General features: G+C 37.0%; 5 protein-coding genes across 6 annotated transcripts in view; 2 read left to right on the top strand and 3 right to left on the bottom strand.

The window, feature by feature from the left end:
• RYa-R (RYamide receptor) overlaps positions 1–23,446 on the top strand; it is a 688,795-nt gene that overhangs the window by 158,117 nt on the left and 507,232 nt on the right. The window lies entirely within an intron of this gene.
• Positions 2,725–3,818, top strand: LOC141390900 (phospholipase A1-like). Its single transcript, XM_073963834.1, has 2 exons — positions 2,725–2,764; positions 2,833–3,818. The coding sequence occupies exons 1-2, from the start codon at positions 2,725–2,727 to the stop codon at positions 3,816–3,818; spliced, it is 1,026 nt and encodes a 341-aa protein (XP_073819935.1).
• LOC141389046 (phospholipase A1-like) lies at positions 8,158–11,126 on the bottom strand. Its single transcript, XM_073960057.1, has 2 exons — positions 11,090–11,126; positions 8,158–9,152 (listed from the first exon to the last, which is right to left on the bottom strand). Exons 1-2 carry the CDS (start codon positions 11,124–11,126, stop codon positions 8,158–8,160), a joined length of 1,032 nt encoding a protein of 343 aa, XP_073816158.1.
• Positions 15,083–19,740, bottom strand: LOC141389048 (phospholipase A1-like). The gene is made up of 2 exons (XM_073960072.1): positions 19,736–19,740; positions 15,083–16,115 (listed from the first exon to the last, which is right to left on the bottom strand). Exons 1-2 carry the CDS (start codon positions 19,738–19,740, stop codon positions 15,083–15,085), a joined length of 1,038 nt encoding a protein of 345 aa, XP_073816173.1.
• On the bottom strand, positions 22,001–23,091 carry LOC141389058 (phospholipase A1-like). The gene is made up of 2 exons (XM_073960084.1): positions 23,052–23,091; positions 22,001–22,986 (listed from the first exon to the last, which is right to left on the bottom strand). The coding sequence occupies exons 1-2, from the start codon at positions 23,089–23,091 to the stop codon at positions 22,001–22,003; spliced, it is 1,026 nt and encodes a 341-aa protein (XP_073816185.1).

The following is a 23,446-nucleotide window of genomic DNA, read 5'->3' on the forward strand; positions in this document are numbered from 1 at the left end:
CTTGGGTTTTTTTGCAAAGAAAATTTGAACACGCCCTCTTTTACGCCAACTTTTTCAATTTTTATCATTTCTACAAAAACTACTGAAATGATTTTCCTGAAATTGCCAGGGAACGTACAGGTATGGCCCCGGTTAAAAGAGGCTACAAATTTAGTGGAAGGGGCGGTGTACTTCCCCTATACCCTACTTCTTTAAAAATGCTATATCTAAATAAATAAAAATCAAATGTAGTTCGTTGGTAATGGCGTCAGTTGAGAACGGCTGGACCGATTTGGATAATTTTTTCTGCAAACTGTTCGCCATAACACGGCCACTTTTTCAATTTTCAATTTTAATCTTTTCTACAAAAACTACTGAACCGATTTTCTTGAAATTGCCCAGTTAAAATAGGTTACAAATTGAGTGTAATTCCGGAAGTGGCGGGGTACTTCCCCTATACCCTATTTCTTTAAAAATGCTATATCTATATAAATAAAAATCACGACATTTGCAAAATTTCATATTTGCAAAAATTACGAATGTTGAGGTTGGGTACCTTTCCCACGCCTTTCTTTAAAACGCTGTGTTTATAAGCCAAACTTTTGATTTGGAGCCAAAATAAATATGTGATATCTAGAAGAGTGATTACCACTCCCACTCTTTTCAATACATATTTTTCCAAAACTACTGGACCTAATTTCATGAAATTTTTAAAAAATCTTCAGGAATATCCCGTGGTACAAAATGCTATATATTTGTAGACGAATTTCTAATCGCTATATTTGCTAAACGTATGTGTGCATCGGTATGCAAATTGCGATGGCTGCGCCTCCGATCAAGAATAACGATATATTTACAAATTTCCTTAAATGGTGAGGTTCAACGGTCCATCAGGTATGAAAAACTAAAACTTATACTCAATAAGCTGGAGAATTAGACTTAAATTTTTTTAAACTTTTATAAATAGATTGCTTTATTGTAAAGACATGGGACGTGGACCATAATAAATCCTAAGCATCATCAATGGGCAAAAAATGCGACAAAGTCCATAAGAGAGAAGAAGGGTAAGAGACAAAATCTGTTGATAAATTTAAAATCCTCATCGGTTTGATAATGGACCGAAGAAGTGAAGTAGAAAATATCTATTTTTGAATTGTCAAACATAAAGTCCATACAAAATTGTCAATAAAACTAATTACAACGGGCCAGCAACGCGGGCCGGGGTCTGCTAGTTAAAAATAAAAATAAATAAAATCGATCGATGAAGGACTAGATTGTGATGTCTTTGATAATCCCACAAAATTGTATGACAATCAGTTCATTAGTTTTCGACCTAGAGTTGGCACCGATTTCAAAATGTCACTTCGAGAAAAACACGTTTTAAATTTTTATGTTGCATACAAAACACTATATTTTTTTTAGGTCGACTTACCACATATTCTATGTATCTTCTACTTTAAAATAAGCTAATATTTTTTTTTCGATTTTCTGAAATTTACAAGTAACCTTAAAATGTTCGTTTTGGGATTGTTAATAGATGAAATTCTTCCTTGAAAAGTTTTCGAGATAAAATAGGAAATAATCAATAATACGTACAAAGCTCCAGCTCACATTGTTTAATAAAGGTATTATTTGCATTATAAATTTCAAAAATATGCAAAAATCAAATGTCTACTTATGACTTTTTGATCAATGAACATGTTGAAATTGTTTTGTGCGTGAATTTTTTTCATCATCATCACCTTATATGTGAGATTTTATCTAATCTTCAGTAAAAGCTCATCAAACTATGATACAGAGACGATGTCGTAAAGAGACATAACCCCAGTGACCCGCATTACTGTAAACACGATAACCATAGGAAAAACTCACACCTTATGAAAGATTTTTATAGCGGTATTTAAGTGAGATTGGGTTAGATTTATTTCTGTATATATTGTCAGTCTCACTGACATAACTATGAGTGAAAAAATCGCACTAAACGGTAACCGAGCCTAGCTTTGGAACATGTTGAAGATTTTTGACAAAAATTAAGAATTTAGGCCTTTCAAAAAATGTGTTTTTAGGTCACCTTGATATAACATATGTAAAAAGTGGGCGTGGTCGTGTCATTAGGCCCCAAATAACTACCATTGTCTCGCAAATTAATATTTCAAAACGAAACATTATTAATTTTTGCAAATAGGAAGTTCCTCACCACACTTTCTACGAAAATTTCGGGAAAATACGGTGAAGCGTTCTTGAGTCTATATGGACTATTTGTTCTAAAAATTTAATTGTCTTAAAAATTAAGTATGTCAAACCCTTATTTAGATAAGTACATGTAAATTAAACGAGTTTTCTATACACGTACCAACGTCATTAAAGCTTTATATACATATGTATATAGATGAAATTCCTTGGGTGCCGCCTTGATGCTATGGTATAAAGCTTCCTTACCTTTTTATCTTAAGTGGTGGCAATTGGGTGCTACCTACATATAAGCAATGATATATATAATATATGCCGTGCAACACGTTCACCAATTACTTGATTTAAAACAAAAAACTAACACATTGAAAAGTAATTAGGAAAATTTCCCATGGATTGCAGAAACAAGCACTACTTGAAAGATAATAAATTCCCGCACGATTGCTATGATGACGACATTGATGATAATGTGACATACCACTTTTTGGCCAATAGCCAATATTGTATAAAAGAGGAAGTATTTGCACAAATCACTTGTATTCATTTCGTTTAACCATGAAATACTTTGTTCTATTTGCTCTCTGCGTAGCTGCCGGTAAGAAGTTTTGCTCGAAGTTTTTTTTTTGCACTTGGCCATTAGTACACAATTTCTCTTTATTGTAGTCACCGCTTCCGTTATTCCTGAGGAAGAACGCATCAACGGTGAAAACGGTTGGTATGTTCCCCAGGCTGATGGTTCCTTCGAATGGGTTGATCTTGATGAAGCCGAAGAATACTTGAGTGCTGCTGAAAAATTGGAAGGCCGTTTGACCACCAACCCTGTCACCTTCTTGTTGTACACCAAGTCCAACCCCAGCGATGGTGTTGAAATCACCGCCACCACCAAATCCATCAGTGCTTCTCCCTTCAATGCTAACAACCCCACCAGAATCACCATCCACGGCTGGACTTCCAGCAAAGATGACTATGTCAACTATGGTATCCGCGGTGCTTTCTTGGGCAAGGGTGACTACAACATGATCACTGTCGACTGGGGCCGTGCTCGTTCTGTCGATTATGCTTCCTCGGTTTTGGCTGTTCCCGGTGTTGGTCAAAAGGTTGCCGCTTTGGTAGATTTCTTGGTTAACAACTACGGTTTGAAATTGTCCGACTTGGAAATCATTGGTCACAGTTTGGGTGCTCATGTTGCTGGTTTCACTGGTAAGAACATTGCTTCTGGTCAAGCTCACACCATCATCGGTTTGGACCCTGCCCTCCCCTTGTACAGTTACGACAAACCCGCTAGCCGTTTGTCCAGCACTGATGCCCAATATGTTGAATCTATTCAAACCAACGGTGGTACCTTGGGCTTCTTGAAACCCATTGGTAAGGGTGCTTTCTACCCCAACGGTGGTAAATCTCAACCTGGTTGTGGTGTTGATCTTACTGGCAGCTGTGCCCATAGCCGTTCTGTCACCTACTACGTTGAAGCTGTCGAAAAGGACGATTTCGCCACCATGAAATGTTCCAATTATGAAGATGCTGTTGCTAAGAGCTGTGGCTCTACCTATAGCTCCGTTCGCATGGGTGCCGATACCAATGCTTACATGGTCGCTGGTGATTACTATGTTCCCGTCAACAGTGCTTCTCCTTTCGGCAAATTGGCTTAAGTCATTTGAGTATAGGAAATTTTCGAAATGAACTAGAATTTAAATAATAAAGGTTATTTTTAATTAAAATATAATTTGTGTTGTCTAATTCAAAAAAACGCCAAGTTCTGTTAATGTTTAGCGAAAATGCGTTTTCTTTATTTAAGGCTCATGAATACAAGTAATTTAAAATAATAAACATATCAAATATTAAAAGGTGACATGCCTGCAAACATAATATCAATCATAAAATTCGAAGGTCCATCAATAATATAACCTTCTTAACTTTGGCTTGAAGCCAAATAAACAGAAGAACAATATACTGATCAAAGGTCAACAATAGTTATATGAATAATAATAAGTATATAAATAAAACTTCTTTGGATTCCATGCAAGTTGTGCAAGATGTAAACGATTTTCATAAAAAACTGTGACACAAAATGGAGGTGCAAATCTGGGGCAGAGATAATTTCTTTTGGGATGAAATCCCTTGGTGAGTATATTAAGAATCCCTAAGGACAGATCCGCCGGGAGTCGAACTTCCGAGTTATGGTGTCATAAAGTTTCTGCTGAAGACCCTGTAAGGCCTCTGAAATGAGCGTTATATCTTAGTTTACTGTTGTTATAACTTATTTATGAGATGACATGTGTTCAGTCCAATCGAATGAGGATTATTTTCCTGGAGTATTTCGATTTTCTAACTCGCTTCCTTCAATGTCCTTTTAGGGGATGGCAGAGAAAACTAGTTTCGTCCAACGCCACTTTGACTCATCAGTTCTCTTAGTTATTTGTATTGAAACAAAGAACCCTTCCCCAATTTTGATTTTGTTGAAGCAACTTGCATTCGCCGCCTCAATCACGACGGTAAAAGTTTTTTCGGAGGCAAGTCCACACTTCTTGAAAAAACAGCCCAAATGTGTAAAAACCCTTATGAACCATATGTAGTGGCAGGAGAGCACGATAACTCTCGAACTGATCAACCGATTTGGTCCAGAATTAGACCTTCCCCAATATTAAAAAAATTCTTAATTTAAACGTTATTTCTGGAACAGGGCAACCAATTTTGTCCAAAATTTGGATCTCCTAATATTTTGTCCAAATTTATCTTAACTTCTAAAATGGCCCATATTGGTCTTCTCCTAAGGGTACCTCCCGAAAGGTAGTTCAACATTTTTGTCTGTTCGAAGATCCTTTGGAAATGTATACCGATGCCGTTCGTTGTGGTTCTATTTACAGCGAAATTATGTTTTCCTTGGACAAGTTCATGCTTCATAGTATACTGATCCAAAAGTTATATGATGACCCACTGAATTGACTAGTGGGCGCGATATCTATCGAAAAGATATGTCTCCCAAAATAAGAACCACTTCCATAATGGACTTGTCGGTCCATTGCTTTAAGTACCTCCTCCGCAACACTTTTGAACTTTAATCGAATCCACATTTTTGTCGGCAAGTTCAAGCAAAAAGAGCCACAAAATTCTGAAAAGGGGCCAAATACATTCGATCTGTCCGTAGATGAAACTTTCAATTCACATAGGCTGAGGGTATATCTCTGTCCGCAAAGCCGACTGTTACTTGTTTACTTGGTCATTTTGCAGTTTCGATATTTTTTAGATTTTCAGAGCAAAAAGGATCATTAAAGTGAAAATAAACCAATGCAAAAAGTGACATTTGTCGCATTTATTACGTTAAATGTTAAGGTTTACACATAAAGAAATGTACTTTTATCTCTAGATAGGCAAAAACCATAGTATGGTTTCAGGCGCCAATATATATAATCCTATTCTTTTTCTAAAGACGTTAAATTTACGAGGGGAACTAGAAAAGTTTGCGGCGCACGTTGGTCGAAAGTGAATCGAAACTGATCTAGCGGCGCGAAATTAATAACTTGCAAACGTATTGAGATACCTCACTGAAATTTGGCACAAACTCAGCTTGTACCTGTGGGTAATAATGGGCCAAATATGAACAATATCGGCTGATGTTTTGGTATAACGGTACCTTAAGATTTTCGGTATTTTGAGGATTTAAGCCACAATTTCGTAGCAAATTACCTGTAATTTGGTACTTAGGGTTCCTAGTGGTCAAAAAATAATTTCACCAAAAATTATGGACATAGGTGCACGTTTTGATATAGCCCCATGTAACAGTATCTCCCAATTTAAGGTATTTTGAATATCATGACCACATTTTTAAACCAACTTGGCTGTAATTTTGCATTCCGTGTTCTTACTATAAAATCTTCTTACAAAACATTTTCAAATCAAAAGATTTGCAAATATTTGCAGCCGTATCCATAGAGTCTAATTTCTTTCCCCAAAAAATAAGCGAACCTAAGTTCGGCTAAGTTTACAAGATGCACTCTATGGAACAAGCGCGTACAACCAATAAAAACACAAAAAAATTTAATTTTTTGAAAATTTATTGCTATATAACTAAGTACCTCCAGACCCCAAACTAATTTTCATAATTTAAATCTCACCCTCTGCTATTAATTGAATATAAATCTTGTCCAGTTTTATAACGAATGCATTTAACATTTAAACAAATATGAAGTTAATTTTTTGCAACAATTTTTTAAAATCTGATGCAACAAAAACTCTTGCATTTGATAGTGAATAACTGAGTGAATATTTACAACAACAAAAATTAAAAAACAAAATCTTTCTCTGCGAAGTGTCTATAATCGATACAATGGAAAATATTTCGCAATTTTATAGTTCGATTTTTTTACTTTTGCGCCGCTAGATCAGTGGTTTCGACCAGTGTGCGGCGCCAACTTTGACATTTTTTGAAAAGTTTGACAGTTTTTATCCCATACATACTCAGGATAGATTGGCATACGACCGTGCCTTGTGTTGTTTACAGTGAATTGAAAAAATCATTTTGCAAGAATGGAATTTCGTCCAATTATTTTCACAATTTTCGACGTGATACTCACGGCAGGAGTGCATCGATGAAATTAAATCTTTGTAAGTCGATAAAGGAGCACTCTATAGCACTATGAAAAACTGGTTTAATGAAATCAATCATGGCCGACACTCGCCAAAAAACGAAGGTAGTGACGGTCGTACAAAAACGGTCGTTGTTGGATAATGCAAGATCGTCATGCTATGCACCGTGAGACAGAGGCATTCTTTAGCATTTCTTCTACCAACTAACATATAATTTTGCATGAATACCTTGCCGCAATAATGAGGATTTCTCGTTAGATCCAGCGGTTCTTCAAACAACGTTTATAGGATCGTCACAGACGACGAATCTTGGATCCATGCGTATGAGGCCGAAAGAAAACAATAATCGACCGTGGGGTCTTCAAAGGCGAGTCAAATCAAATCATGCTGAATATACGGCTTGAGCAACGTAGGACGGTTAATTCTGAGTTTGTCTGAATACTCCGGAGAAATTCGAAAAAACGAACATGAGAAGACGAATCATTGTGCACCATGACAATGCGGTCTCTCAAACATCGATTCAAAGCAGCGCCATTTTGAATGGACAAGACGTGAAATTATGGGTCACCCGCGTACAGCCCTGCCTTGACACACAATGACTTTATTTAAATCCCGAACAACAAGAAAAAAAGGCATGGTCAACGATTTTCATTGCCAGAAGATGCTGTGGAAGCATTCAATAACCATGTTTTGGAGGTGTCTCAATAAAGTCACTGTAAACAATGCAACACATGAGCGTATGTCAAACTGTCCTCAGTGTGTTAAGGCTAAAAACTGTCAAACTTAAAAAAATCAAATGGCGTCTGGAAAGAGTACGTGTTTCCTAGGCCGCAAACTTTTCTAGTTCTCCTTGTATAGTAAAACACTATTTATTTAAAAGGGGAGATGAATATTACTTGTTCAACTCTTCTCTTTCATGAAAAATCCCTATTTTCTATTTACTTAGCTAGATTTAGACCTGGATCCAACCAACGCAACGACAGTGATTGCAGTCGGCTTTGTCGCTGAGATATACCCTTAGCCTGTGAAAAGAACTAATCCAAAAAAGAGCACTCCCAATATGGACTGTTTTTTCCAACTCAAATCGTTCACTAATAAATATATAAAACACATATTGTATACTGATTTTAAATCAAAACTTTTCTTCAAAATATGTGAAATTAGTTGGTGCGGTTATGTGAAGACTATACCACGATATTACTTAAAAACTTTCGAACCCAAACCAACTTATAATACTCTGCCGCACAGATGTGATAGTACCATTTTCTCTGTGGACAATCCTGTATACAACATCTATGATCCTACGCGATATAATACAACTATGATAAAAAACAATCACACATTTTGACCAGATTTTTTTCATCATGATGGGAGCACAAATTTTATTTTAATTTTAACAAAAAATTAACCCAAAACACCGAAGGGAGCTTTGCTGTTGACTGGTACATAGAAATCACCAGCAACCATATAAGCATTGGTCATGGCGCCCATGCGAACGGAACTGTAAGTAGAACCGCAACTCTTGGCAACAGCATCTTCATAGTTTTGACACTTCATGGTGGCGAAATCGTCCTTTTCAATAGCTTCAACGTAATATGTAACAGCACGGCTATGTGAACAGCTACCACTTGCATCAACGCCGCAGCCTGGTTGAATCTTACCACCGTTAGGATAGAAAGCACCCTTACCAATGGGCTTCAAGAAACCCAAGTTACCACCGTTGGTCTGGATAGATTCAACATAGTAGGCATCAGTGCTGGACAAACGCTTGGCTGGTTTGTCATAGCTGTACAAGGGGAGGGCAGGGTCCAAACCAATAATGGCATGAGCTTGACCAGTAGCAATGTTTTTGCCAGTAAAACCAGCAACATGGGCACCCAAACTGTGACCAATAATTTCCAAATCTTCCAATTTCATGCCGTAGTTTGTCACCAAGAAATCAACCATAGCGGCAATTTTCTGACCGGCACCGGGGACAGCCAGAACAGAGGAAGCATAATCAATAGAACGAGCGCGGGCCCAGTCAATAGTAATCATATTATAGTCACCCTTGTTCAAATAGGCACTACGAATGCCAGAGTTGACATAATCGCTCTTGCTGGAAGTCCAACCGTGAATGGTGATTCTGGTGGGGTTTTTGGGATTGAAGGGGGAGGCATCGATGGACTTGGTAGTGGCAGTGATTTCATGTGCAGTAGTAGGATTGGATTGGGTATACAGGTAGAAGCTAACCTTGTTGGTGGACAAACGGCCTTCCAACTTTTCGGCTTCATTCAAGTAAGACTCGGCTTCATCAAGATCAACCCATTCAAAGGATCCGTCGGCTTGGGGAACATACCAACCGTTTTCACCGTTGACGCGTTCCTCTTCAGGAATGACGGAGGCACAAGCTAATGTAGGATAAGACGGAAGGACATATTAGTTTATGTTGTTTTTAGTTTTTATGTTGAAGAAAAAATCTAATATTTCTTACCGGCTGCTACACAGAATGCAAATAATACGAAATATTTCATGATTGGACGAAATATAGGGAATTTGTGACACTTTACCACTTTATATACCTTCAAATTACTTCAAATTTGGTTTATCTTGCAGTGATAACCATCGTTGCATTGTCCGATTCCGCAATCTATTGGACAAGTGCAAATTATTTGCCAATGTGTCAAACAAGTCAAGTATTATCACGACAATATTCGTCAATATTCAATTGGTTCAATACACGTCATGATTAATGATTATTTTCGGAACATACACATACATATTTTTTGAACCAGAATTTTCATAGCATTTATACTCTACACCGCTTTGTGTATTATAAACTGGGTTTGGCACAAGTCTTTTTCACCATTTGTCACTTTTTTTAAAGTCCCCAAATCAAAGTTGGTATATCCGCATTTACAATCAAAATCAACAAAAAAAAAAATTGTCCATTCCGATCCCTGCATATTATCTGATATCACCTAAATCAATAGTCATTTTCCACCCAGAGAATCCCCATCGCCATCACATATTTCTTAATGCGTTCCCGTACTCCAAAAAATAGAAAAATCTCACGTTCTCTTTAAACAAAAAGATCGGCATTTAGATCTGCCGGGCCATAATTTTATACCCTCCACCACGAGTTGTATTGCACTACAATTGAAAAAAAATTTCCTATCTATTATCTTTCGCGCAGCAAGGCTGTTTCTTCCTAGGAGAAGCGGAATATGCTAACTGAATTTTTTTAAACCAAATTTCAATAACACAGTACAACAAAATCGAACTTTTTTTAAAATTACAAGTAACCCCGCACAGATTATGAAAGAGGACCGAAAAAAAGAAGGTACGTGTATCGGCGTTTTGAAAGTTTACGTCGGGAAGTAACCTAAATAGGCGTGGCAAGTTCCGCCCATTTCTACAGGTTTTGAAATATCCGACATCAGATTCCTTGGAAGCCTTGCATTTTAGGTGTAAGGTGTCTTTGGCAATATTACTGACAACATTGCGGGGTATCTTTTTACGAAAAAAATTAAACCTCTTGCGAGTCACTAAAGAAGTCTTTTTGGTCCCTTTTTCAAAAAACGTTTAAAAACTCCTTTAAACTGTGATCGTATCAGATCAAAATATTCTACAAAATTATTTGTCATAAAATTTTACTATAGATCCCCGAATACACTACAACTCTAAATCGTACCTAAACCAGGAATCTGCAAAAAGTAAAATCACGTTTTAGAGTTAATAATGTACTTTATATGAGTTCATTAAGTTTTTTCCCACAAAACTTCATTCTAGATAGAAGACGTCAAAGACAAAAATAATCTCCATCAAATTTCAATATAAGTTGCCGAATAAATGAAATATGTATTTGCAATATATATCAAGAAAATATATACATCAAATTTGCCAACAAAACACCCAACGACTTTTTGAATAAATTTGTTTTGTTCCTTTTTTCGAGTTGATGCTTGAAAGTAACATGAAATTTAGTTCTAGACGAAAGATGTTAAAAGAAAAAATATTCTACACAAAATTTCGTTGTAAGTCCCAGAACAAACTAGATATCTAAGTAAGATATTTTGTTAAGAAAATTACGTTACAAAATTAGATATTAGGTAGAAATTATTTGTTAAACTTTTAGAATCTTAATTAAAATTTATTCCATACTGAGTCAAAATCTCCTACAATTCCTTACTTTTTGGGGGTTGTGTCAAAAGAAGAAATATTCCAAATCAAATTTCATTACAAGTCTCTGAACAAAAGAAATATGTATCTATAATATTTAAAATCTCCAGAAGCTTTCGCTTTTTATATATGATTTAGGACCATATTCTACCGTTTTTATTCAAATTTTCGTTATCTGCGGTCACAAAATATATTTTAATGATGTTTTCCATGGTCTTGGCATGGTCATAAAAACCATAATGATGACAGCTACTCCTGCTCTGATAAAACTGACTGAATTAACCAAACCCTTCAAAATACCCAAATCGGGAGGTACCTTTTTATTGGAGTTATATCAAAAGGTGGACCTGTACTGGCAAATTTCTGGAATAAAGTTTTGTAGCCCCACAGAAGACTTAATACCTACCGTTTTACTATATCGAAGTCGGTCGGCTGGTACATATTCCAAGATTACCAAGATCCCCTTCATCATTTTTGCAGGAGAATGTGTCTGCACCATATTTTTTCGCGCTTCTTGTTTGCTACTGAATGCAGTGTTGCTCTGTATGCCTTTTCTTCAGTAGCCTTACGACACTCCTGATCGTACCATAAATTTTTAGATGGTGGTTTTGGTACCCAAGCACAGATTTTGCGACAGTTTGAAGTGAGTGTGCTATTCTTAGCCACTGCGCTTCCACATTATCGGGACAAGGAGTGCCGTCTTCCATCATGTGGGTCAGTTGAGCGGAATAAGGTTGTGCTATCTGTTCTGTTTGCAGCTTCTCGGAAATGCTGCTACAAGGAAATGGTCCGAATTGATGTTCGCTCCTCGAATCGATCGGACATCTAACACACTGGACGAGTGTCTTCCCTCTATCACAACATGATCAATCTGGGTTCATGTTTTTCCCATCTGGGGATATCAACGAAGCCTTGAGTATGTCGAGGTATTGGAACCTGGAACTGTTCACTACCATGTATTCTGCCGCTGCAGATTCGATCAGCCTCATTTCGTTCTCGGATATTAATTCATGAAGGCTGAACTTACCGACCGTGGAACCAAAGATATTTTCCCTCCCAATTTTAGAACGAAAATCTCCTAGAACACTCTTATTTAAATACCCAGGGCAGCGGTCATATGCTCTCTAGGCGCTCGTAGAAAATATTCTTGGTCTGTTCATAATGCGTTTGTGATTTCACGCGAGAATATCAGCTTTGTACTTACTAAGTACATCCGCCAGTGTGCAAACTGCACCTGACGCTTCAGATCATGGTCCTTAAAACGTTTGCGGGTGTCGTCAACTTTAGAGGGGTTTGTTTTTTCTTCTTTTTCTTTGTTTTTTTTTTCATAGTAGGCGGTGTTTTGACGCAGTGAGTTAATAGCCTAATGCCAAACCCAAGTTTTCAACGTTCTTATGGGTTAACGCGCGGCACATTTTAGCTCACTACCTCTAACGGATGTTAAAGGCAGTTCCCCAGGTGACACCACGGGGAGGTCAGTGTCAACTTGAAATGAAAGAAGGACCCAGATAAATCCTGGGCTTTGCCATGTTAAAGCCGGTCAGGAACGTTGCTTGGTGTAACGCATCCCCAACGTCACCCGACAATGACGGTACCGTGTTATTGGGGCTATAATAAAACGTGAACCTCTACTGACAAATTTCGGGGAAAAGTTTTGTAGCCCCCATATAAGACTAGATTCAAATTTTGAGCAACATCTAATATATTTTGGAAAATCGGGAGGTTCGTTCTTGGAGGGTATATCATAATGTGGACCTGTCTGACAAAGTTCGCGAGGAAAGTTTTGTAGCCCTAAAGAAGAATAATTACCGAAAATCGGGAGATAACGTTTTATGGGGGCTACACCAAAACGTGAACAGCGAAAACCTTAAAAATACATAGTTTACACTTTGCTTTACTTACCTGACGACTTTAATTCGCGGCCTTATTTACAATTCACTCACTCTTCTGCTATTCTCTCGTATACTCGCTTACTGCAGCAAATACTGTGCTAGCATCTTCAATCTGGAAGTTTTCCAATTGACGGATGAATGCAAAAAACAAACAGAGGTCATTAATACGAGGGAGTAGAAAGGGTATTAATAAATGACGTCACAATGTAGAAGTATAACTATGCTAACACTGAATGATCGAGTGCAAATCTATAATGTTGTTGTTGTTGTAAAATTAAATGTAAATAAGGTAAATACTTAATCAAATTTACTCTACAATTCAAATCAAATTTACTCTGAAATTCATCTAAATTAATTATACCCTCAGCCTTTAGGCTAAGGAGGGTATATACACTTTGATACGATGAAAATGTGCCTCATCGAAATAATGGTTTTAGACCCCAAGTATGTTTGGACGAAATGTGTTTCAGACAATTTTGAGTTGATCTAGCCATGTCCGTCCGTCTGTCTGTCTGTCTGTCTGTCTGTCTGTCCTGCTGGCTGGAGCGCACGATAACTCTCGAACGGATGAACCGATTCGGTTCAAATTTTTGCTTTCGTAATATTTTGTCCAAACTTAGTTTAAGTTCGAAGATGGGTTATATCGGTCCACTCCTTCCGGTACCTCCCCCACAAAAGTTCGAAAATGTTCGGAAAGTTTGTGCGCACGATAACTCTTGAAGGGAGTGACCGATTTGGTCCATACTTTGTATAGCGTAAACTTTCTACCAGAGTAATATGAGGTTCCAATATGGTCTCAATAGGTCCACTCCTTCGGGTACCTCCCACACAAAATTTCGGAAAGGTTCAGTTTAGGGCCATCTCTCGAATCGCTTTGATTTTTGTTTTAGCAACTTGTATTCACTGCTCTCCATACGACAGTACAAGTTTCATCAGGGGCAAGTCCACACTTCCTGAGAAAATAGCCTGAAAGTTGCAAAAAACCCCTATGACACCGTGTGAGGTGGTTGGAGCGCAAGATAACTCTCGAACGGATCTGCCGATTCGGTCCAAAATATGGCCTTAGTAATATTTTGTCCAAACATAGTTTAAGTTTGAAGATAAGCCATATCGGTCCACTCCTTCAGGTACCTCCCCCTCAAAAGTTCAAAAATGTTCGGAAAAATTGTTCGTACGATAACTCTTGAAGGGAGTGGCCGAATTGTTCTATACTTTACAAATCCTAATATATCTACCAGATATAGATCAGGTTCAAATATGGACTTTATTTGTCCATTCCATCCGGTACCTCCCACACAAAATGTCGGATAAGTTCACTTTATGACCTGATATCGAATCACTCTGATATTTGTTGAAGCAACTTGCATTCGCTCTCTATTACGATGGTAAAAGTTTTTTAAGGGGCAAGTCGATACTTCTTGCCCGTACAGCCCGTACAGTGTAAAAACCCCCTATGGCACCATATGTTGTGGCTGGATACCCACTTCCATAACGGTCAATGTCGATCCATTCCTTTTAGTATCTCCTCCGCAAAACTTTTGATCTTTAATCCTAATTAACATTTTTGTCGGTTCAAATGCCCAACATTTTTAAAACCCCCTAAATACATACGTATTTTGGGAAAAAATTGTTTCAATATACACAGGCTGAGGGTATATCTCTGTCGGCCAAGCCGACTGATACTTTTTTACTTGTTTTTATCTACTTTCGTAGCAACATTATAGAGATATTGTTAGATTAGGTATGTAATATTGTCCCTACAACAATAGCTTATGCCATAGTGATCAGTTTTGTTTGTACTAAATACAAATTCGACAATTGTCAAGGAAATGTATAATTACTGTCATGGTCCAACATGTTGGTCCGAATATGTCATTGGTCTCTTTAATGATTTTTTTATTAAAACTTCAGCAATACATATTGCTAGTTAATTGATTTTCGATACAAAAGTTTTTTGGAAAATGTATATGCGAATTATATACAAACAAATTTACAAATTTCATCAACTTTCTTTCTGAGATGGCAATACTTTTCGTAAAGAACTTTAATCATGATTTCCATAGTTGTTTTTGTTTCCTTATGGTTGGAGCAATGATTATATTTTCAGACACAAAAATATATTGTTGCTGACAAAAATATATATGTTGCTCTAACTAAAGAGTAAAATATCTTTTCCCTGCATGTGTACATGTATATCCCCCAATTAATATAACAATAGAATCAGTATTTTCAAACACATTTTTTATTTAACATTCTTTTCAAAAACCAATAACAATTTAAGCCAAAACACCATAGGGGTATTCACTGCGCACTGGTACATAGTAATCACCAGCAACCATGTAAGCATTGGTATCGGCACCCATGCGAACTGAGCTATAGGTAGAACCACAGCTCTTAGCAACAGCATCTTCATAGTTGGAACATTTCATGGTGGCGAAATCATCCTTTTCAATGGCTTCAACGTAATAGCTTACGGAACGACCGTGGGCACAGCCACCGGTAAGATCAACACCGCAACCAGGTTGTGACTTGCCACCGTTGGGATAGAAAGCACCCTTACCAATGGGTTTCAAGAAACCCAACATACCACCGTTGGTTTGGATAGATTCAACATAGTGGGCATCAGTGCTGGACAAACGCTTGGCTGGTTTGTCATAGCTGTACAAGGGGAGGGCAGGGTCCAAACCGATAATGGCATGAGCTTGACCAGAGGCAATGTTCTTGCCAGTGAAACCAGCAACATGAGCACCCAAACTGTGACCAATGATTTCCAAATCGTCCAATTTCATGTCATAGTTTTTAACCAAGAAGTCGACCATAGCGGCAATCTTTTCACCAACACCGGGAACAGCCAAAACTGAGGTAGCGTAATCGATAGAACGAGCACGGGCCCAGTCAATAGCGATCATGTTGTATTCACCCTTGTTTAAGTAAGCTTTACGGACACCAGAGTTTACGTAATCGTTGCTATTGGATGTCCAACCGTGAATTGTGATTCTGGTGGGGTGCTTAGGGTTGAAGGGGGAAGCATCAATTGACTTAGTGGTGGCAGTGATTTCGTGTCCTGTAGTGGGGTTGGATTTGGTGTACAGGTAGAAGGTAACCTTGTTGGTGGACAAGCGACCTTCCAATTGTTCGGCAGCATTCAAGTATTCTTCGGCTTCATCAAGATCTACCCATTCAAAGGATCCATCGGCTTGGGGAACATACCAACCGTTTTCACCGTTGACACGTTCATCCTCAGGGATGACGGAAGCACAAGCTGAAATAACAAATGATAGTTTGTATAAATCATTTGGATAGAAAATGCTTTTTTCTTACCAGCTGCTAGACAGAATGCAAATAAAACGAAGTATTTCATGGTTAAACGAAATATTGTTAGATCATTGCATATGTCGCCCTTATATACACCAGGCGGTTTGGGTTGTAGCTCTATCACTCACGAAAGTGATAGATATGGAAATAAACATTATCTTTAGCTTCATGTTTGATACAACAGTTTCAAGTATATGCAATTTTTAATCAGTTGTTAATAACAAATTTTGCACAGATTTTTCTATTGATAATTTGAAGAAGTGTTTTCAAATATTTCATAAGTTTTTATAAACAAAAAATTTTCTATTATTATATATGTTTGTACTTAAGCTAATGATAATGGTGTATTTTGTACCAGGATAAGTGGGTAGCCACAAGAAGAATGCAAATAATAAATATAGTAGATTATAAACATTATTAGTGTAAGAAATTTCATATTTTGTAAGAGCATGTGCAGTCGCGAACAAAAACGTTTAGAGGACCCTTAAAGGAGTCACATATAAGATTTGGTACTTATGAAGTCTATATGTGCGGATAGTGCAGATGACGATGAAAATGCTGGTCGCGGAACGTATTTGAAGTACCATTACCGTTTCATACCGGCTGCACATGCATTAGGATAAGTCAAGAGGGAGAAGACCTATACATAAGAAGCAGTCTTCTTCTAACACTTACTCCAATTCTCAAACTTGGCTCAACTATGTTGACGTATAGAGTATATTCTGTCCCGAAGATCAAGTTTAAACAACTATATGTCTAATTTATCCATGACAAACCATGGTGGTCCGCAATTGATGATGGCCACTATTCGTTAGGAATATTGACATATTCGAAGATAAAACGTCATAAAGCCTTATTTCAACAACTTTGTGTTAGCCCTTAGAAAGCTACAAGGATTGCTGCGCTGTCGCACGAAACTCGTTAAGAACATTAAGTCGTCCCATTGCCAATTCTGCACAGTGTTCCCACTTTTGAGAAAGGTTTTGTTGATAATATGGCTATAAATATAACATTTTAGTACAATAAGTTGACATCAACTGGACATGGGCAAAGTACGGTTATCAAGAATTAAAAATTTAAATTTGATAAAAACAATATAAATTCTTAATATTTCGTAGAGTATATCTTTTGATTGCCACCTTGGCTCTTGATTTCCGTTAATTGGACATCTCTTACGAAGCGAAATGTGTAAAAACATTCTTCCCATCCCTGCAACCTTCTGAGATATATCGGTTCAGATTTGGATACAGCCCCCATATATGTATATCTTTCCCCGATTTTGCTATAACTCGGTCAAATTTAATCGAATAGCCTTCAGACTCAATATGTGATATTTTCTTAGGCCCCTGAGTGGTTTCACCGATTTTCGCAGAAATTGGTTTAGATTTGAATATAGCCCCCATATATATCATCCCCGATTTTGTTATAATTCGCTCAATTTTTGATGAAAAGCCTTCAAATTTAACATGGGATGTTTCCTCAGGTCTCTTTTCAGTTTTATCGATTTTGATTTGATTTCGCAAAAATCGATACAGATTTGGATATAGCCTCCATATATATCTTTCGTATTTTTGCTAGAATTCGGTCAATTTTCGAAAAATAACCTTAAATTTTAACATGGGATGTTTTTTTAGACCCTTTTTCAGATTTGTACGAAAATCGGTGAAACTACTCAGGGGCCTAAGAAAATATCACATATATAAATTTAAGGCTATTCGATTAAAATTAACCTAATTATAGCAAAATCGGGGAAAGATATATATGGGGGCTATATCCAAATCTGAACCGATATTGATCAAAGTTGATATTTTTCATTCCTATGCCCTTATAAGTACTTGTGCAAAAATTCATCAACCTAGGTCAACGCCTTCTATTTTTGTCCACTTCCACATGGAAGCGGCAACACTGTGCGCCGTGACTGTCCCAACAAAAAATTTTCCGACAATGATGAGAACATCATTTTTGCGGCTCGCCAATTAAAAGAACATTTTCAGAAAGTTGTATCCGAAACGGAGGAGAGTGTCATATGTCGTAGTACGGACATCAAAACAACTTTAATGACAATTTATACCTACTTCGCCTCAGCACATGAGGGACTATAAGAGTCGGGAATGAAAAGTTTCAAAATGCATATTAAAAAATCCTCGGGACAAACTCGTCATACCTATGAAAAATTTAGTACTGTACTGTCATCTATAGAAACCTGCCTGAACTCTTGTTCATTTTTAATTAGTTTATCATTTTTATGCCCCACCGTATCTGAGGATGTTCCGTCAAAAACAGTACATTTAAATCGATGACTAAAGCTCAATGTTGTTGTGTTTATAGTACTTGTTAGTAGAGTTGGGCAATCTCGTTCAATTGAAAATTACAATTATGTACTGGGTCTGAAGTTTGTGTACCACCTTTGGTAAAAAACAATGCAATACCTCGAAATATTGGTCGTTTTATACCTCAGCCTTTAGGCTTACGATGGTTTATACACTTTGATACAACTAAATATGTATCTAATCGAAATAATGGTTTTAAACTCCGAGTATTTTTGGCGGAAAATCGTTTGGAGTCCTGTCTGTCCGTCTGTCTGGCTGGTGCAATCAAATTTTGAAGTTCGTAATATTTTTCTCGATATTATTTTAAGTTCGAAAATGGGAAATATGGTCCCACTCCTTCTTTCCACGCAAAAGTTCACAAATTTTATGTAAAATGGTGCGAACGATAACTCTTGAAGGGAGCAATCGAATTGGTCCCAACTTTGCACATCATATTATTTCTTCTAGACACACGTAGTGTTCGAATATGAACTATATCGGTCCCGATCTGCGGGTACCTCACACACAAAATTTGGGAAAAGTGCATTGTGAGGACTCGTCTCGGATCTATTTGAAGCAAAGTCGTGATACAAAACAATATATTTTATTTTTTTGGTCAGAGGCTGAGGTTATATCTTCGTCAGCACAGTGGTAAAAGTCGTCTAATGCAATTTTTAAATTCTTTTAGCTTTATTCTTAATACAAGTTTTAAAACAAAATATAACGTGTCGCAATAATATAAAATAAATTCCGTGTAAAACTAATGCTCAGTGCAAGTGTTGTAGGGTATCACATGGTCGGCCCGTATGACTATAGCGCTCTCTTATTTGTTTTATTTTATTTTTCTCTCTGCTGGATTTGATCATGCAAACTTTTCATTAGGAGCAAAATAAATGGTGCCACGCGTACGAACATTAAATTAAGGTTTGTTTAAACGCTTACATGTGCACCACCAACTGTTCTTTATTTTGTTAACAAAAATTTTACATGTAGACGGTGTGCGGAATGCAGAAAGTAGCTTGTTTACATTACTTTGAAATGTGTTACCTAATGACTAACGGATCCATATTTATGCTGCGCAAGAACCGGCAACTCTCTGTAGGAATGTTCTATACCTTTAGAAAATACCCATTTTCAGTCGTTTCGGTGTGATAATGTGGCTAAAACCTTGAAAATATCAAAAATCGGGAGGTACCGTTCTATAGGGGCTATATTGAAACGTGGACCGATGGACCCATTTTCAATACGAAACATACTATGAGTAATAGAAACTCCATACTATGGTGAAGGGTACGAAAAACATACGTCATAATTTTGCTACTACAAAATGTTTGCCGACGTTGAGCGTTGAACACACAACCCTCCGATTTGTAGACGGCCACACACGCATTGTGCCATAATACTCATTATTTAGTAAAGTGTAACGTAAGTCGTTTTGTCTTGCAAAATTTTTAAGAAATAACCCATTATTTTTCAGTAATGCAGAAAGTAGCTTGTTTACCAAACGCTTGGTCAAACAGAGTATAACTAAAATACTCAGGAAATACAAACAACGTAGAGCTGAAGGGTGTAACCACTGCACTATAGGTAATTTGGCCTGCTTTTGAGACAAAAATTAATAGCGGTGGACTTATGGGTGTTTTATACATTTTTAATGCTTTATATGCAAAAGTGATATAGCGAACATCGGATATAAGGAACTTCGTTTATAACGAACAAAATTTTGCGTTCCCAAAGATTATTTTAAAATTTGTACACGCATTCAACATCTTAAAATGACCGCGAGTAGAATTTCTTACAATTTGTGTAAATAATTTAATATCTAATATTTAAAAGTAAGTATAACGAACGCCGGATATAACGAACAAATTTTGTTGTTCCTACCCCGTATTCTTATTTTACCTATTTTATTCATTCCAACCCAATGAACGCGGTTAAAACAAAAAAGGTTATAATGAGCTAAAATATTGATCTGCTAAAAGATTTTTATAAACATTAATATTTTTATAATATTGATTCGCGAAGAGATTTTTATAAATATAATTTTTTAAAACGACCAAATAAATCGCGCAATCATGATCCCTAGTTGGAACGTATTACAGATATAATTAACGAAAATGTTGAACCCGACACGTTTGTACATTTTTAAAACACCTGGCGAATATTTCTTTAAAGAAAATGTTGTTTTAGTTAAATCGAATGCTTTTCTTCAACCAAACCAAAAATTAAAAGAAAATAAATATTTTTTCTACCAGGAGGGCATATTCAATAAAGCGATATAACTCAAAAAATCGCAACTTGGTATATTAAGTAGTTGATTAGGAACCCTTTTCTGAAGATATTCCCGGTGGCAGAATTTCAGAAAAAGTTGGACAATTTTCTAAAAGTCTATAACATAAAACTATAATTTTGTAAAAAAAATTCTTTGGTTGTATCCTACATGACGATTTTTTCCGCTTTAACAAACATTTTGAAGAAAATTATTTCTTAAAACGGAGTGAACACCGCCAGCATTCTACTGAATACCATATCTATTTATTTGTTTATTACCAAACACTAATAAATTGCGTTTAAATTCTGTTCTAAGTCTTAATCTTTTTTAATATTTTTGATTGTGTCTTCGAAATGTTGACTTTGACGAATATTTTTAAAAACAAATTGCATATCCTTATAATTTGACATCTTCTTTCTTCAAACTAAATTATAAAACTCGCGTTATTAAAAGTGCAAAAATCTACTTTTTGCCTAAAAACCTGTCCAAATTACAATGTTGAAAAATGTGATGCTATCTTGGCTGGGGTTCGAACTCAGACATGCAGATGTCAAGACGAGCATTTTCATCAACCCAAGCTTGCACCCGTTTGTTCTCGCTGACAAAATAAAGACTATCTTTCTGAAGTTTCAAACCTTCTATGAGTACACCTCCTAATATCCTAGACATACGGCAGCGTTAATTTGCATTAACTGCCTTTATTCAAATTATTAATTCGTGCATTATCCACGTTCTTAATGCACACAATCAAACTGAATTTATTGTGCATTTAGGTATTTCATATGGCAGTACCGTAAAAAAGAGCCCATATTCATATGAGGGAGAGAGCATATTCATAATCTGAGACTCAAGGAAAACAAAAAATTACAGCGCAAACAACAACAAAACAGCAATCAGCTGTTTCGTAAATGCAGAAACTGTCGTCTGTCAGGCAAAAATGAAATGCAGATCTCAATGCAAATTAACGCTGCCGTCTGTCTAGGGCAGCGTCGTCCATAATATTTCCATCAATACTAAAGCATGTGTGTATGCATGGGTGAAAAAAAACAAGAACATGATCGTTTGTTTATGTACACGTACACTGTAGTGAGAGAGAAGCAAATGCAAAAACAACTCTGTGGGCGCCCTCACTATACTGTCTTGCAAAGAAGCGCGTCCCTAGACTCTAGGGTATAATAAACGACTTTGTATACGATCATACGATTGTATACGAATCAAACCTTTTTGTGTAATACAAAATAAAAATGCATTATGTTTTTACTCAATTTTATTTCCATAAACTTTTCGTGTAAATCAAATTAACCCAAAACACCGTATGGAGCTTTGCTGTTAACTGGTACATAGAAGTCACCGGCAACCATATAGGCATTGGTCATAGCGCCCATGCGAACGGAACTATAGGTAGATCCACAGCTCTTTGCAACAGCATCTTCATAGTTGGAACATTTCATGGTGGCGAAATCATCCTTTTCAATGGCTTCAACGTAGTATGTGACAGCACGGCTATGGGCACAGCCGCCAGTAAGATCAACACCGCAACCAGGTTGAGATTTACCACCGTTGGGATAGAAAGCACCCTTACCAATGGGTTTCAAGAAACCCAAGGTACCACCGTTGGTCTGGATAGATTCAACATAGTAGGCATCAGTGCTGGACAAGCGGCTGTTGGGTTTGTCATAACTGTACAAGGGTAGGGCAGGATCCAAACCGATAATGGTATGAGCTTGACCAGTAGCAATGTTCTTACCAGTGAAACCAGCAACATGGGCACCCAAGCTGTGGCCAATGATTTCCAAGTCGGACAATTTCATGCCATAGTTTTTAACCAAGAAGTCGACCAAGCTAGCGATTTTCTCACCAACACCGGGCACAGCCAAAACAGAGGAAGCATAATCAACGGAACGGGCACGGCCCCAATCGACGGTGATCATATTGTAGTCACCCTTTTGCAAAAAGGCTTGACGAATGCCAGAGTTGACATAGTCATCTTTGCTGGAAGTCCAACCATGGATGGTAATTCTGGTGGGATTCTTGGCGTTGAATGGAGAAGCGTTAATAGATGCAGTGGTGGCAGTAATTTCATAACCATTTGTAGGATTCGATTTGGTGTACAAATAGTAGTTAACAGGGTTAGTGGTCAAACGGCCTTCAAACTTTTTGGCTTGATCCAAGTAGGATTCGGCCTCGTCACGATCAACCCATTCAAAGGATCCATCCTCTTGGGGAACATACCAACCGTTTTCACCGTTGATGCGATCCTCCTCAGGAATCACAGAGGCACAAGCTATTGGCAAAAGTTTATTATATTTTAGACAATTATGTTGATTACAAAATTCAAGATTTTCTTACCAGCAGCTACACAAAAAGCAAAGAGAACGAAGTATTTCATGGTTAGACGAAATAATGCCCAACACCTGCATTGTTCCCCTTTATATACATTAGATCGGGTTTCAATTTATTTTTAACATATTAAGATTATCACTATAGAATGGCTAGATATTTGCAATTATCGCATTTTAAAGTGCACAGACAATGAAAATATGCAACTTTTAATCAAGAGATAGTGACACCATTCATGCATTAAATGGACATATACATAAATACATACATAGAACCGGTCAACAGGTTGTTTTTTCGGTCCTCATTAAATGGACCCAAAAGGTGATTCAAAGTTTATCATAAAAAGCAACTATGAATCATGTTATAAGCTTGGGATGCGTATTCAAAAGCAGAAGTTCACATTT

Source organism: Musca autumnalis, unplaced genomic scaffold, assembly GCF_047663935.1.
Source record: "Musca autumnalis isolate F117 unplaced genomic scaffold, ASM4766393v1 scaffold_1, whole genome shotgun sequence".
NCBI classification, from domain to species: domain Eukaryota; kingdom Metazoa; phylum Arthropoda; class Insecta; order Diptera; family Muscidae; genus Musca; species Musca autumnalis.